The 15,104-nt window shown below is 59.6% G+C and overlaps 1 protein-coding gene across 1 annotated transcript in view; it reads left to right on the forward strand.

Annotated features, from left to right (window-relative positions):
• CACNA1I (calcium voltage-gated channel subunit alpha1 I) overlaps positions 1–15,104 on the forward strand; it is a 135,738-nt gene that overhangs the window by 22,622 nt on the left and 98,012 nt on the right. Inside the window, exon 2 of the mRNA XM_042947865.1 lies at positions 9,376–9,635. Coding sequence (XP_042803799.1) covers positions 9,397–9,635 — 239 coding nt within the window. The 5' untranslated portion in view covers positions 9,376–9,396. The remainder of the gene's footprint in view (positions 1–9,375; positions 9,636–15,104) is intronic.

Raw genomic sequence — 15,104 nt, forward strand, 5'->3', positions numbered from 1 at the left:
GCTACCTCCCTTGCTGCCTCTACCGTCAAGGCTGAGCCAGAGGGAGGGGATGCCAGTGGGTGACAGGGTAGGGCGACACTGAGTGGGGACCAATTCTGAGGCTGCAGTGGGGGGGGTGGGGAGGAAAGGGAGGAGGGAGGAGCCCGTCCTGGGGGGGTGGGGCTGAGCTGGTCTGACACCAAATTCATGAAGCCCCGGGCGCCCTGGAGGTGCCGCCCTCCCTCCCCAGCTGCTCAGAGCAACCCAGCCCTGCCCCTGGGCACCAGGAGGGTCAGCTCTGGGGAGGGGCTGCAGGCCTGGCAGAAGTACCACCCCCCCAATCCCTTTCCTGTCCACCTCATTCGGGGTGCTTCTGAGAGGGTGTCTTCTAGGCCCACCAGGGGGCATCACGCAGCAGTTCCTGAGTCCCTGTGCCCTGACTCCCCTTGACCTTGGGTGCGGAGGTGGGGGCAGAGGTTGCTGTGAGAACGGCTCTTCTCTCACTGTCACCGGGCGCCAGATGGCCTCCCCCGGACAGCCCACAGCCAAGCCGTCTTAGGGACCGCTGTGATCGTAGCTCCTCCGTGTCCTGGACCCAGCGCCACACCCTCAGCGCTGGGCGTCGCTACCTGTGACTCTCCCAGTCCCCTTCGTCATGCCCCCTGCGCTGCCGTTTCTGCCACCCTCACCTCGCACCCCAAGTGGGACTCCCCTGGGCCTCAGCCCTCCCAGGAAAGTCTGTTTCTGGATACCACTCGGCTCTCCCCGACCCTGGAAGGGCTCCCGCCCCCAGGCAGCTTCTGAGTGCTTTCCAAGGTAACAAACAGGCTCTTGTGAGGCTCCCCTCCGCTGCCTTGTTCTCTGAGTGCCCAGCCCCCAGCTCAGGGTGCTCAAACGCCACGTCTGGAAAGATGGGATGCCAGGCTGGGTGTGGGGGTCCAGCGAGACCCCACCGGGCTGCACGGTCCTCCTTCCCTCTTCTCCATCTCTTGTCCTCCTTCCTGTTTCCTTTCTTGTCCTCCCTCCCCCACTGCTCCTTTCAGACCCCTTCCCTCCCTCCACTTCTTTTCTGCAGAATGTTTTCTTCCACACACACGTTCCCAAGATCTGCTCTTGCCTTGTGCCCTCAACCCTTGCGCCCACAGTCCAGGGAGGTGTGGGTGTGTGGTCGGTGTTCATGCTCCGTGATCCGCGGTCTATGGATCTCGGTAACTGCGCGTGTGTGTGGGTCTGTGGGGCTGTAGGTCCGTGGGTCCGAGGATCCGTAAACCTGTGGGTGTGTGTGTCTGTGAATCTGTGGATATGTGGATTTTTGGACTCGTGGGTCTGTAGGTCCGTGGGCCTGTGGATCCTGATATCCAGGAAGAAGTGGGCTGAGTCTCTCTTCCTCACGGCTGCCAGTGTAAGGCAGGAAGAAAACAAATCGGATTTCCTTTTCTCTCTTGTATTTATTAAGCACCTACTATGTGCCAAACCCTGTTCTGGTTACTGGGGGACCTAGCAGTGAACCAAAGGGAGCAGACAAAACCTGCCCTCTTGGAGCTTCTGTGCCCCCGAGAGGGGGCCTGGGGCCTCCCCTGTGCCAGGTGCTGTGTGGGCATATGGCTACAGGGCCTGGTTTTCTCTTGTGCCCTTGGAGGGGAGAACGAGGCTGTGTTTGGTACGTAGGCGGTGCAGATTGTGGAGGGCTTGAAAGCACAAGGTGTTTGGATGTCCTTGAACAAGTGTGGGGGGCTTCAGAAGCTCTTTGGGCAGGAGAGGATAAGAGGGAAGTAGTTTCTCCAGGATGGAGGCCATGGTCTTTTGGGGCTGGAATTTGGCACAGACCTAAACCTGCCTCACGGACCTTCTCCCTTCATCGCAGATGCCCTGCCTCTGCCACCTCCCCCTTTTCCTGCACTCTGGCCATGATGGTCTCACTGATGATGCATTTGTTAAAGTTTATTTATTTTGAGAGAGAGAGAGAGAGAGAGAGAGAGAGAGAGAGAGCGCGCATGCAGTGGAGGGGCAGAGAGAGAGGGAGAAAGAGAATCCCAAGCAGGCTCCACGCTGTCAGCGCAGAGCCCGACGTGGGGCTCGAACTCACGAACCGTGAGATCACGACAAGATCAAGAGTTGGACGCTTAATCGACCGAGCCACCCAGGCGTCTCCACTGATGGTGATGCATTTTAAGAAGAATGTCAGGCTTTTCTCTCTCCTTGCCACTGACTGCTGTCCCTGATGAGCAGTGAGGGCCATAGGCAGCTCTCTGTCAGTCCAGGGACTTAGGCCTCCTCCCTGGATCACTCGGCTCTTGTCCTCGGGTGGGGGGGGGGGCGCGAAGGGGGAGAGACACGAGCAAGTTCACAGTCATGGGGTTGGCCCAGAGGGGCAAGGCACTTAGCATCACGGGGGAATCAGCTTCTTGTACAAGTGGGACAGTACCTATCACCTTAAAGGGTTTTTGTGAGGCTTAGGAGTGTCTCTGCTGTGCCTAGCGTGGGGCACACGCTGTCCTCCTTCCCCATTTGCTGTCCCTTTAGTGAGGTAGAGAAGGAATCACGTTTTGCATTTTATACAAGAGGAAATGAGGCTTGGGGTGACTGTGTGTTGTAACAAGAGTAGAGCTGGGACCCGAGCCTGGGTCCTGAGACTCCTGATCCAGTGCTCTTCCTACTAGAACAGCCTCCCTGTCTCCAGGGACCACATTCACCCTCGTTTTTTGAGCTGAAGTAAGACCCAAGGCCCTAATTACTGCAGAAGGAGTAAAAAATGATCAGCAGAGTCGCCTGCTGGGAAATGTTCAAACACACGGATGGAGATTCAAATACAGCTTCACTTGCTGGCACTTGCCATAAGGCTGATAGCTGACAAACAAGTGACAGTGTCTAGTGACAGACGTGTGGACAGGTAGTGGAGGGGGGGGGCGTTGGCGGGCTGCCATGTCCTGTCCACTGCCTGGCCTGCCTGGACGACCTTTTACTGGTAACATGGATTTGGGCCTTCCAGATCCAAATCCTAGCTCTTTCACTCAGTAGCTCTTGACCCTGGGAGCATCCCTTAAACTCTGTGCCTCAGTTTCCTTACCTAGCTAGTGGAGAGAACAAAAACACTTACCTCGCTGGATCGTAACCGGGTGCCTGGCATACAGTAAGTGCTCAACAAACAACGTTGGCTATGACTCTTGTTAGCTGGCCACGGGAGGGCGGTCTGATTCAGTTCACTGAACGCCGCAGAGCTAAGAGGCCCAGCTGTTGATTTTGGTGACGGGACCAACATGATTGCGGCGTGTGCAGGCTCAGCTGGCCAGACCAGAGCAAGTTCCGTGTCAGGTCGTGCACTTGGGGGCCATCCTGGAGCCATTCGTCTTTAGGCTAGAGGAGACTTGCCTTAGCCGCGGTTCCCCTGAAGAAGGTCTGAGGAGACCAGTGGACCACACGCACCAGAGATGCCCCCGTCTGACTGGGTTGCCAGTGAGGCTCTGGGGCTCCCAGGCTGCATCGAGAGAGGGCCCCACTGCAGGATCAGGCAGGTGCCCTCTCTGCTCTACTCTGGGTTTTCTGGTCCGGCCCTTGCAGGGGAAAGTGGGCAAACATAAGTCTGAGGGGGGATGGGTCCCAAGGAGCAGATGATCTGGAAATTGTCGCCCAGGGAGTGGTTGAGGGAGCTGGTGACAAGAGGCCCGGGGCAGATGAGGCTCCGGGGTGGGCGGGCTGTCGTCTCTCATCTGCAGGGCTGTGGTGCGGAAGAAGGAGCAGACAGAGGTTCCAGGGGCTCTGGGATGTTGGCTGGAAGATTCTGGGAGGCAGCCTCGCAGGGACTTTTCTACAGGCCTCCAGATGGAGGCTCTGCATTGGCGCGCGCGCGTACTCGTGTGTGAGTGTGTGTCTGTGTGAATACGGTGAGTGTGTGAAGTCCACGTTTGGGTTGGCGTGAGTAAACGCTAAGCGTGTGTGAGTAAATGCTGCGCGTGAGTGTGAGAGTACATGCCCGGTTGTGCATGGCTGTGTGTGTGTGTGAGTGTTGCGCGTGTGGTCTTTGGGCTGCTGAGCATGTGGTGACCGACTAGGCCCCTTTGGGGTTCCCGCTCTTTTCAGGGACTCCCCGTGTGGGGGTCTGGGGCCCATACGAGTCTAAATCCAGGCACTGCGTTCCTGGGGCTCGTAAGTTCCGCAGTTCTGGAATTGCACAGCCGACGGCTCGAACAAGCACGGGAGACTGTTGCAGGGCCCCTGTGGGCCGGCCCAGTGTCCGGTGGTGTGGCCGGGGGCTCCCGTGTGCCGCCCCAGTGCATCCTCTGTCCTTCTCGCAGTCCTGCCACGGGACTGTTGTCACCCTCATTTTACAGCCGGGTCACCGAGGGCCACTGCCGGGCTGAGCGGTGCCACGGTGGATTGGTGTCTGAGCGGGGACTCCAGCCCGGGTCCTGGCTTCCAGCCCGTGCTCTGAAACATCTTGCTGGAGAATCTGAGGTTATTGTAGTTAATACCTTGGGCCTCGAAGGTTCTGGGTGATTCTAAGATACTCTGAGGCTGAGATTCCTAGATTCTAGTATTCCCAGAATGAATTTGCTGCTTATTCTTTTAGCTGCGACATCAGCTGATGTGTGTGGTTGTCGATAAAGGGGTAAACAAATGGTCTGCCTGTGTGTGCCTGTGAATACACAAACACACGCATGCATATGTATACACACACACACACACGCACACACACACACACACACACACACACAGCCTGGGGTGACCAGGCTAGGCCTCAAGGCTTTTTCCACCACGGCTCTGAGCTCTGTAGATACAAGGCCTCTCCCCAGCACGTTCCAAGGGCTCTGGAGGGCCAGTTGGAAGATGCTGGGAGGCAGGCTTCCCCACGGACTTGGGAAGACTTGGAGGGTCTGTCTACACTGGGGGTCTTGGTTGCAGCAGCAGGTATATCGGCACTGTCTGGTGACTCAGTTGGGAGCGAGGACCTGGTCCCAGGCTGCTTTTCCCTGTCCCAGGGTGGTGTCTGTTACGGTTCGGTGCTTGGGCTGTGGAGCGGCAGACTTGAGCTGGGACCTCGACTCTGCCTTGTACCAGCCGAGTGACCAGGGGCGCTGCTTGACTTCTCTGGGCCCCGGTTTCTTTCTCCATAAAGAAGAAATAAGGATGGTCTCTGCCGTACATCAAGGGGCGTCGTAGAAATCGACATAAACGATGCACAGAAAGCCCCTTGCTCGTTGCCTGGCGCAGAAGCAGGCTCAGAGCCTCCGTGATGCTGTGGCGGTGATGGTGGGATGGTGGCAATGGCATAGAGAGGACTGGGGCGGCAGCCCCTGGGGATGGCACAGCTGGCCTCATGCATGCTTGGACACCCACCTTCACGGGGCTTAGAGAGCCTTCCCGTCCACATCACGTGAGGCCTGCTGAGGCAGGCGGGAGGAGGGCTGATCTTTACAGAAAGGCCGAGGCCCCGAGAGGCTGGTGGAGTCGGGAGTGGGGGTGGGTGTGTGCGTTCCAGACACAGTGGGCTTCTTCTCTTGCCACTGTACTTGCCCACAGAGGCCAGTCCAGTTACCATACCGCTGCCTGGCGGGCCTACCCTGGGAGTACTTTGAGGGAGGAGTCTCAGGATATGGAGGCAGCCCGAGCTCTGGGGCCAGAGGGACTCGAGTTTGAATCCACCTGGGTTGTCACCGGAGCCAGTTCTGTCATGTCTGTGAGGCTCAGTCCGCGGACAGGTTGGAGCTCGGAGGCGGGGTGGGGGCGGAGGGGGACAGCTGCCAAACCCTCAAGAGCTTCTAGCAATAGGCGAATAGGCAGCCGGGGACAGGAGCAGACCTTCAGGCACAGGGCAGAAGGAACTGGGACTATACGGAGCAGGTCACAGGGTGGCACCCTGAATGGGCACTGGAGAGCAGGTCAGAGGGTGGAGGCTGGGTGGGCACTGGAGAGCAGGTCAGAGGGTGGAGGCTGGGTGGGCATTGGGAGTGGGTCAGAGGGTGGAGGCTGGGTGGGCATTGGGAGTGGGTTGGGGGTGACAGGTCAGAGGGTAGAGGCTGGGTGGGCCCTGGAGAGCAGGTCAGAGGGTAGAGGCTGGGTGGGCATTAGGAGTGGGTTGGGGGTGACAGGTCAGAGGGCAGAGGCTGGGTGGGCCCTGGAGAGCAGGTCAGAGGGTGGAGGCTGGGTGGGCATTGGGAGTGAGTTGGGGGTGACAGGTCGGAGGGCAGAGGCTGGGTGGGCCCTGGAGAGCAGGTCAGAGGGTGGAGGCTGGGTGGGCATTGGGAGTGGGTTGGGGGTGACAGGTCAGAGTGTAGAGGCTGGGTGGGCCCTGGAGAGCAGGTCAGAGGGTAGAGGCTGGGTGGGCATTAGGAGTGGGTTGGGGGTGACAGGTCAGAGAGCAGAGGCTGGGTGGGCCCTGGAGAGCAGGTCAGAGGGTGGAGGCTGGGTGGGCATTAGGAGTGGGTTGGGGGTGACAGGTCAGAGAGCAGAGGCTGGGTGGGCCCTGGAGAGCAGGTCAGAGGGTGGAGGCTGGGTGGGCATTAGGAGTGGGTTGGGGGTGATGGCCATGAGAGTAGCGGTCTCTGGGAGTCCCACGGTGAGGTGGGAGAGGTGTGAGGAAAAAGGACTGTGACAGTGTGACAGTCTTAAGCAGGACCAAGTGAGGCAAAAAGCAAGTCAGGACAAAGTGGACAGAGCTGAGAGCGAGGAGGTGGGAGAGGGGAGTCACGTGTGGTTCCTGAGGCCACGGCGGCTCTTTGCACCTATGTGGTTGTGGGAGGGGTTTGGGCGGTGCTGGGTAGGGTGGCATCGGGGCCGGAGCACGGCCAGGCTTTTCTGCCTCTAAAATATGTCTCAAATCCACCCCTCTCTTCCCACCTCCACCAGCATCCCAGGCCAGGCCAGTCCATCCTTCCTGCCTCTTCTTGGCCCTCCCTGCCCCACCCCTGCTCTTCCACTCTCCCTTTGGCCCTCAGAGGGATGGCTTAAAAACACAGACCTGAGCACACTACTCCCTGCGTACAACCCTCCGTGGCTTCCTGTTGCACTTAGAATAGAACGCGAGCTCCTTGTCTGGGCTCACAGTGGGTCCCTGCCAAACACTCAATTTCATCCCCCCCCCCCGCCCCCCCCCTCGGCTGGGCCACACTGGCCTCATTTCTCTTCCCTAAACACACTGAGCTCATTCCAGCCTCCCAGCCTCTGCACATGCTGTTCCTTCTACCTGGACTGCTCGTCCCACAGATCACGCCCGCGCGGCCGGTACCTTCCGGTTCCTGTTTTTAATCTTCGATGTCTCTTCCCTTAGGCAAAGCGCTTTCCCCACTCCCACCTTCCCCCCCCCCCCCCCCCCGTGTGTTTACTTCCCCCGCACATTCTATTCATTTATTCAACGAGTATTTACTGAGCACCTAGTATGTTCCAGGCACTGTTCTAGGCACTGGGAGGGGGGGAGGATACAGCAGTGAACGAGACAGACCATGGTGCCGGGTCCTCTTACAGCCTTCTTTCAGGTTGGGCAGACAGGCACTAAATCATAAAGATATAAATTCATAAATGATACGGTATGTTTGGTGGCGATAAGGGCTCTGGAGCCCAGAGGGAGAGAAATTAATTGACTCGTGTGTCTCCTTTGCTGGAGTGTCTGCGGAATGGAGGCTGGTGCCAGATCTGGCTTACTCACTGGCAGGGCTGCAGAGCCTGTGCGGTGCCTGCACGTAGTAGGCGCTCGGGAAACATTTATTGGACAGATCCATGCATCCTCAGGGCCTGGGGGACAGGGGTTGGGAGTTGGAGGAGAGGGTGTTCCAGGGACAGGGAACCGTGCGAGCAGAGGTCTGGAGGAGGCAGCTGGTGCTCTAGGACCTGAGGAGGGAGGTCCGATGTGGCAGAAGCAAGGGGCCAGCAGGGGGTGGTGGGCGCAGAGGCTGGCACTGTGGTGGGCAGACCTGGAGCCACCCCTTGGGGGGATGTTTTTCAGCCCAGTGGTTGACACGTGGCAGGCCAGGTTGCCTGAAAGCTTATGTAAGGCCCATGGCTGTTTTTCTGGAACTAAGAGCAGAGCCTGGAGCTTGGGAGAAGACTCTGCCTCCCTGACCAGCCGGGCAAAGGGGCAGGAGGTGCCAACTCCCGCCCGTTGCCCCTGGGAGCCAGAGAAATGTCCAAACGCATCAGCCGTGAGCAGCTCAGCGGCCGCGGTCGGTAGTCCGGCGAGCACCACGAGCTCAGTTAGGCTCCAGCTCCCAATGCCCAGCCCGGCACCGTCAGGGTCCTGGGGCCCGGGAGACCCCAGTGCACGAGGATTCAGGGACTGGTGGCCTCTCAGAGCAGGTGGTGAGGGGGCAAGCCTGTTCTTCCTCCTTCGCCATTGGCCAAGCAAGGCCACGGTCAGTCATCGCTAAATCTGGAGCACGGGTGCTGGGACTCTGGCGTCTAAGCGTGCCCTGCTTCTACACTTGGGTCAGCGTGTAGCCTTGTGTGCCCTTCCTTCTCTGGGTCGCAGTTCCTCCGTCTGCACGGTAGTGCCCCTGGGTTGTTGTCGACGTCAGACGAGACCACGGCGTGGGAGTGCCCCTGAGCCGAAGTCGGGAGCAGCTATGTAATTTGCGGAACTCATCGCAGAACGAAAAGGCGGGGGCTCCTGGCCAACCATTATTAAGAATTTCAACTTGGTGACAGCAGAGCATTAAACCAAGAGCCCTTCTGAGCGTGGAGCCTTGGGTGGCCACACTGGTCACACTCCCGGGAAGCCAGCCCTGCTTCCCTCTGCTGTTACCAGGCTGTGTGCCTGTCCTGTCCCTTCTCTGGGCCTCAGTTTCTCCAGCTGTAAAGCCAAGAGGTTGGTGTGGCAGGTCTCTGAGCTCTCACCTTTGGGAGGTGGTGGGTGGGGTCCCTGGGCTCCGTTGTACGTCTCAGCCTCAGCGGAGGTGTCGTTGCCTCAGGGAAGCCTGCCCTGCTTCCCTCCCCGCTTGCCCAACTCCCTTGGTGTCTGGCCCTGTAACACTCCAACCTGTCCTTAGTCAACACGTGTCATCCTGGCACTAATGTCTGACTTTACACCAACGTCCCTTTTTTCCTTGCAAATTTTGTTTTCGACGATGCCATAAATCTATAACTCTAGTCGCATAAAAAGCCCCACAAAAACCCCAACAGTATCACAATTACATTCTAGGAAGGTTTTATTCTTCTTACTTTCCATCGCCCCAAACTGGGGCTGAGCAAAGTTGACCAGACTTGTCTCAGGACCACTCACTGGGAGTGGATTCTGACTTGGGTGCATCCGGGCCCTCAGCTTTTTCCTAATCCTCGTGGCAGAGTGAGGACAAGGGGCCTACGGACCTGAGGCTGCTCTGTCTGGGCTGCGTCCCCCGTGAGGGAAGGCGGGGTGGGGAGTGGGTGCCAGGCACCCCCTGCCACGTGCCACGTCTCTTCCTCCCCCAGGGCTCCTGGTTCGGCGCCAACATGGCCGAGAGCTCCTCGCCGCCCTCCTCGTCTGCCGCTGCCGCAGCCCCAGCAGCTGAGCTGGGAGTCACGGAGCAGCCGGGGCCCCAGAGCCCCCCTCCCTCCCCTCCAGGCCTGGAGGAGCCCCTGGATGGAGCCGATCCTGAAGTCCCTCACCCGGACCTGGCACCTGTCGCCTTCTTCTGCCTACGACAGACCACCAGCCCCCGGAACTGGTGCATCAAGATGGTGTGTAACCCATATCCTTTGTGTGACGGGGCCGAGCTGTTCCCTGATGGAGCCCTGCCTGCCACACCTTCCTCTGGATAGGAGGCCGTGGTGGTGGTGAGCGAGCTCAGATGGCGGGTCTGGGGGCATGTCGGGGCACGGAGGGCGGACAGATGAGGACCTGGCGTCCTGCTGATGTGAACGTTCTGGAAGTCGTTGATGACCTGGGGGTTGGTTCAGTGCCCGGCTGGCTCAGAGAGTCATCCGGTGTGAGCCCCGGGTCTACGCTGGGACTGGGGAGGCCGTGTTAAGCGAGACCCTGGCCCATGGCTCAGCTCCCGGTGACTGAGCCATTTGGTTGACGGAGGCCACATGATGCGAGTCCGAAGGGGACCCTGTGGGCGTGGACCCCGAGGCGGCAGAAGGCAGCCTCACAAATCTTCTTGCCTCCACTTGCTGCCCCTGGTCTGCCCGTGTGGCCCCTGTTATGACCCTTCGCTATTTCCCACTGCCCTGGAGGAGTAGAGCAAAGTCCCCCCCCAGCCCACCAGGTGCCACCTTACTGCTCCCCCTGCGTTCTTCTAGGCCTCAGGGCCTTCCCACGTGCTCTTCCTTGTGAAACGCTTTTCCCTTCCCTCTCCACCTGGCACAATCCTTCACTGCATCCTTCCGACCGTGGCTTAAGTGTCACCCGCTCAGGGCAGTGTGCCCTGATTCCCCCTTGGCCTCTCCGTTTGTTGTCACTCTCTGGTTGTGGCATTCCGGACCTACCATCTGCCTCCTCCAGGGAACCGTCAGGTGAGCGGCACACGGACCGAGCGTGTCTTGTTTGCCGCTGGACCCCAGCACCCAGCACCCGGCACGGTGCCTGGCGCGCCACGGGCTCTCTCTCCTTCAGTGTTCGCCGGGCGCGTTTTGGCGGTGTCTGAGCTGGGTCTCCAGTAATGAGCGGTGTTGGGTGGACAGGGTGGTGGGGAGGAGGCTACCTCAGGAACAAAGGCCAGGAGAAGAGAGGGACGAGGGAGTGAGGGACAGTGGGGAGAGAGGAGGCGGAGGGGGGAGAGGGAGGCTTGCAGGGGGCTGAGTGAGGAGCTGGCCTGTGTTCTCAGGGCAGCGGGACCAGGGTGAGTTTACAGCAGGGTGTGATAGGGAGAGATCAGTGTGTTAGAAGGATGGCTCGGTGCCGTGTGGAAATGGGTCGTGGGGTGAGCCCAGGAGGAGGAGGAGGAGGCTTTGGGACCCACACATGGTGGCCTCTGGTTTTTGGGGCCCACCAAGCAGCACAGAGTCTCTGGCAGGGCTTGAGGCCACCCAGGGTAGGGCCTGAGCCCAGCTCTGGACACCTGGCATACCCGGGATGCAGGCTGGGGTGATGAGGGGGCCCCCAGAAAGGCTGGGGGAGGCAGCCATGCTGAGCCCAGGACTGCTGGCCTCCCTGCTGTGTCAGGGGCTGGGTGATGACCTTGGAAACCCGAGGCTCTCTGCTGGAGTGGGTGGAGTGTAGATCCGGGTGCCCCTAGCTGGGTGGAGGACCAAAAGCCTTCACGGTCCTTCTGTGGGACAGCTCAGGAGGTCTCAGCCACAGTTAGAGGGTCTATTCAATAACTCTGTTCACCCAGTGCTCTCTGACATCAGCCCTGGGATCGTGGAGGACAGAGAAACATAGCTAGCTGGTCTGCCCTGAGGAGCTCCCGGGGGCAGGGGACACAGGCACCATCCATGGGAACAGTTTTAGTACAGTATGTTGGGGAAACCTTAGGAGCCTGCAGCATGTAAGCTGGGGGGTGGCCAGGCCAGGAAAAGGGGGACCACAGGAGCTTTGGGCCTTTGAGGGAGAGAAAGGCTCACTGGAAGACCGGGGAGACAGTGGAATCGTGTCACAGGGACCTTGCCTGGGTGGGACAGAGGTTGATTCTGGCTCTGCCATTGACTGCTGTGTGACCTCGGGAAAGTTGCTGTACCTTTCTGAGCCTCATAGGGTCCAGACCGTTAAGACTGGGCTGGGCTGGGCTGGAGGCATGGCTCAGATTAACTTGGCCTGGGAGTGTGACCTAAAAACAAGGGTCTGGATGACATGGCCTTCTCTAGCTCTGGGAGCCGCCTGGGGTGCCAGCCATGGTTGCCCACACCCTTGACCTCAGGCACTCTGGGCCCTGATCACTGAGCAGCCCGCAGAGACCCTTCCAGGTTGCCACATTTCTGGCCTGTCGGGCAGACAGAGCCCCTGGGGTCCTCTGGCCTTTGTCCTCACCAACGCCCTGGGCTCCACACCGTGAGCCTGTGGGAGGCTGGGGTTGGGAGCGCCAGTGAGGCCAGCCTCGGGAGGGGAGGGGAGGGAAGGAGACCTGCCCCTGGGCAGAGCTGGGCTTGGTCCTCTGTCTCAGGGAGAGCCCTGGGTCCCAGTGTGTGGAAGCCGCGTGGGGGAGGAGGGCTGTCAGATTCAGCCCCCTCCTTGGGGAGGGACTCCGCGACACTGGGAGCTGCTCAGAGCACATTGGGCTCCCCGGGCCCCGTGACAGAGCTTCTGAGGCTGGGTCGAAAGATGAAGGGTCTCTGCCTGAACCGGCTGCCTCGCTTCCGAGTTCCCTCCTAGACCAAAGATCTGATGACTCTGCACTGGAGCAGCTTCAGAAGTGTCAGGTTCTGGGACTCTCCGACTGGAAGCTTCTGTGATTAAGTCTAAGCGTTCAGAGTTTAGATTTAAGGCTCAGGGCCATTAACATTCTAAGCCTCTGCCATTCAAAGCCTGTAAAGTTCCGTGTTTCAAAGAGGGCATGAGTCTGAGATTTGGTGCCTGTGGCTGCCCGTCATATGTGTTTGGAAGTCTGAGGACCCGAGATTCTAGGCTTTGTGAACACGATGGTTCGGTGCTAAGATTTCATAGCCTGAGTCGGATCGGTGGGAGAGAGGCTGAGGCGGGTTTTTGCAAGTGCAGGCCCACATGACCTTGGTGTCCGCAGTGGCGCTGGAGCAGAGACTTGACGGGGGAGGGGGGGTGGTGCTCAGGCTGGGCTTTAGGGTCCTGGTGTGTGTGTGGGGGTGTCTTTGATCAGGTGATGCAGGCTCTTGGATTCTTCCCTGGCCAGAAACCTCCCTTCCTCCCCTCCTCCTTGGGAGAGACCTCAGGGAGGGGGCAGTGCTTAACCAGGGGGCTCCTCAGTGGGGGCACTGTTGGCATCTTGGGTGTGACAGCATTTTGTGGTCCAGGCTATCTGGCAAATTACAGGACATTTGGTGTTTTTGTCCTTAAATATTAGTAGGTAGTGGCCCCCAATCATTGTGACATCCATAAATGATCGTCCACACTTCCAGACTCTGCACGGCTCTGCTTCCCATCAAGAATCCAAAGGAATGATGGACGTGTAGGCCTCAGGGTCAGGCCGGCGGGAGCGGCTATCAGGCCCGGCGGGCCAGGGTCGGGGCAGGGCAGGCTGGCGGGGTCTTCCCAGAAAGACTGTCCCCAGCGCTGACGTCCATGGTGCACGAGGGGCCCTGGCTCAGAGCCAGCTGCCCTGTGGAACCCGGTGCTCCCTGACTCAGCCCCTCACCTAGCCCAGAGCTCGGCCCTGAGTCACCACCTGACTCACTGGAGAGTCAGAAGGCTGCCGGGACCCTCCCTGAGCTGGCGAGCCGGGGTGGGAAAGGGCCGCTCACCCAAATGTCAGCACCACCGTCTGCCTGGCCTGGGCCTCGAGCGTGTACCGTCAGCCAGGGTTTCAGCCGGGAGGTCTCTGGGTCTGAAATGTCAGGGGATTGATTGCGCGGCTTGACTCATGGGTAGCTGGCATGTGGCATGTGGAAAATGCTGGGGCCCTGAGTCAGACAGACCCAGGGGCTCCTGCCACCTCTGATTTGCTGTGTGACCATGGGCCAGTTTTTCCCACCTCTCTGAGCCCCGTTTTCCCACCGTCAAATGGGGGTAGTACCCTCCCCCCCTTCACAGCAGTGCACGATGACCTATGTGCAAATGGAGTTCTGCAGACTAGAAAAACTGCCACACGTGTAGGGGCGCCCGGGTGGCTCAGTCGATTAAACGTCCGACTTCGGCTCAGGTCATGATCTCACGGTTCGTGAGTTCGAGCCCCGCGTCGGGCTCTGTGCTGACAGCTCAGAGCCTGGAGCCTGCTTCGGATTCTGCATCTCCCTCTCTCTCTGCTCCTCCTGCACTCATGCTCTGTCTCTCTCTCTCCCTCTCTCTCTCCTTCAAAAATAAATAAAACCATTAAAAAAGAGAAAAAGATAAACTGCCGCACATGTGGTGATCACTCTTCCTATCCGAGCTCAGAGGCGAACAGGGCCCTCACGTATAACCGGGCAAGCGCTCCGCTTGCCTCCGCAAGATGTTAGGCATCGAGCCCTTAGGTGGAACATACGCCTCCGGAGGACATTGTTTCCAGGGAAAATCAGACTCGATCTCTGTCATTTAGGTAAGTTTGTGCCAGTCACGCTGCCGGTAGTCACGGCCTCGTCCATGCGAGCGCTGCTGGTCAGCATAGCCCCCTCTTGCCGGGCGCCTCTGGGAGCGGGACCCATCAGCTGGAAACCCACCGATTTTCTACCCTGGATGAGACTGTGAGAGCCCTTCTTCAGCCAGGATGTAGTAGAGCTGGGACGAAAACCTCCATTTCTCTGAATCCCCAGCCTCAGCATTTATTCAGGACGCAGCGGCCACCTGCAGAGTCTGGAGAAGTGCCCGGTCCTCCTCCCAGGGCAGGCAGGTTTGCTTCACAGTGGGGAGGGTCTCCCTGGGTTTCAGCATCTACATTCGGAGGCCGCCTCTGGGGCCTGCCTGGGGCCATCCCCCGGAGGGCTGTGCAGCCCCCTTCCCTTTGGACACACTCCGGGGCCGCTGCCTCCCCCGCCCCAGCGCTAAGCCAGCGCCTCTGCTGCGGTGCAAAGCAGCCATGCATGGTGGGAAGCCAGTCGGCTGTGAAGGCCGCCTCTCTGCTGGGCAGGGGGTCTCCCAGCCTGGGCTGGGAGGACAGAGATGCCAGCTGCCGGTGACCTTGGATATGTCACCCCCCACCCCCACCCCGTGCTGGCCCTCGGTCTCCCTGTCTGCAGGATGGGAGGGTTGGACGATGAGGTTGGGAAGGGACTGGTGGGGAACCCCCTTCCGGCCCTGCTCAGGGAGCATCTCAGTGGTGTCTGTATGGACCACGAGGAGCCGTGTTCCTTGTGAGCGGGTTCCCTCGCTCTGTGCTTGTGGCTGGGGTCCTGGCTCTCATCTGTGCCCCCGGCCCCCTTCTGTCTGCTTCTGGTCTCCCGCCTGGCTCCGGCCTTCTGCTTGCTCTTGCTTGGAGGTCCACCTGGTCGAGACCCCAGCTGTGCAGACCCTCTGACTTTGCCAGTCACTGGGCAGGAAGGGGGCAGGGCCCACGATCTCATCACAGCTCAAGCCTCGTGCTGTTCACTGTGGGTGTTCGGCACGTTTCTTGGAGGTGCACGGGCTCTCGTTCATCTCTCACCCATTCGTGAGACCATTCGACAAGCCTCTACCG

This window comes from Panthera leo, chromosome B4 (genome assembly GCF_018350215.1).
Source record: "Panthera leo isolate Ple1 chromosome B4, P.leo_Ple1_pat1.1, whole genome shotgun sequence".
NCBI lineage: Eukaryota > Metazoa > Chordata > Mammalia > Carnivora > Felidae > Panthera > Panthera leo.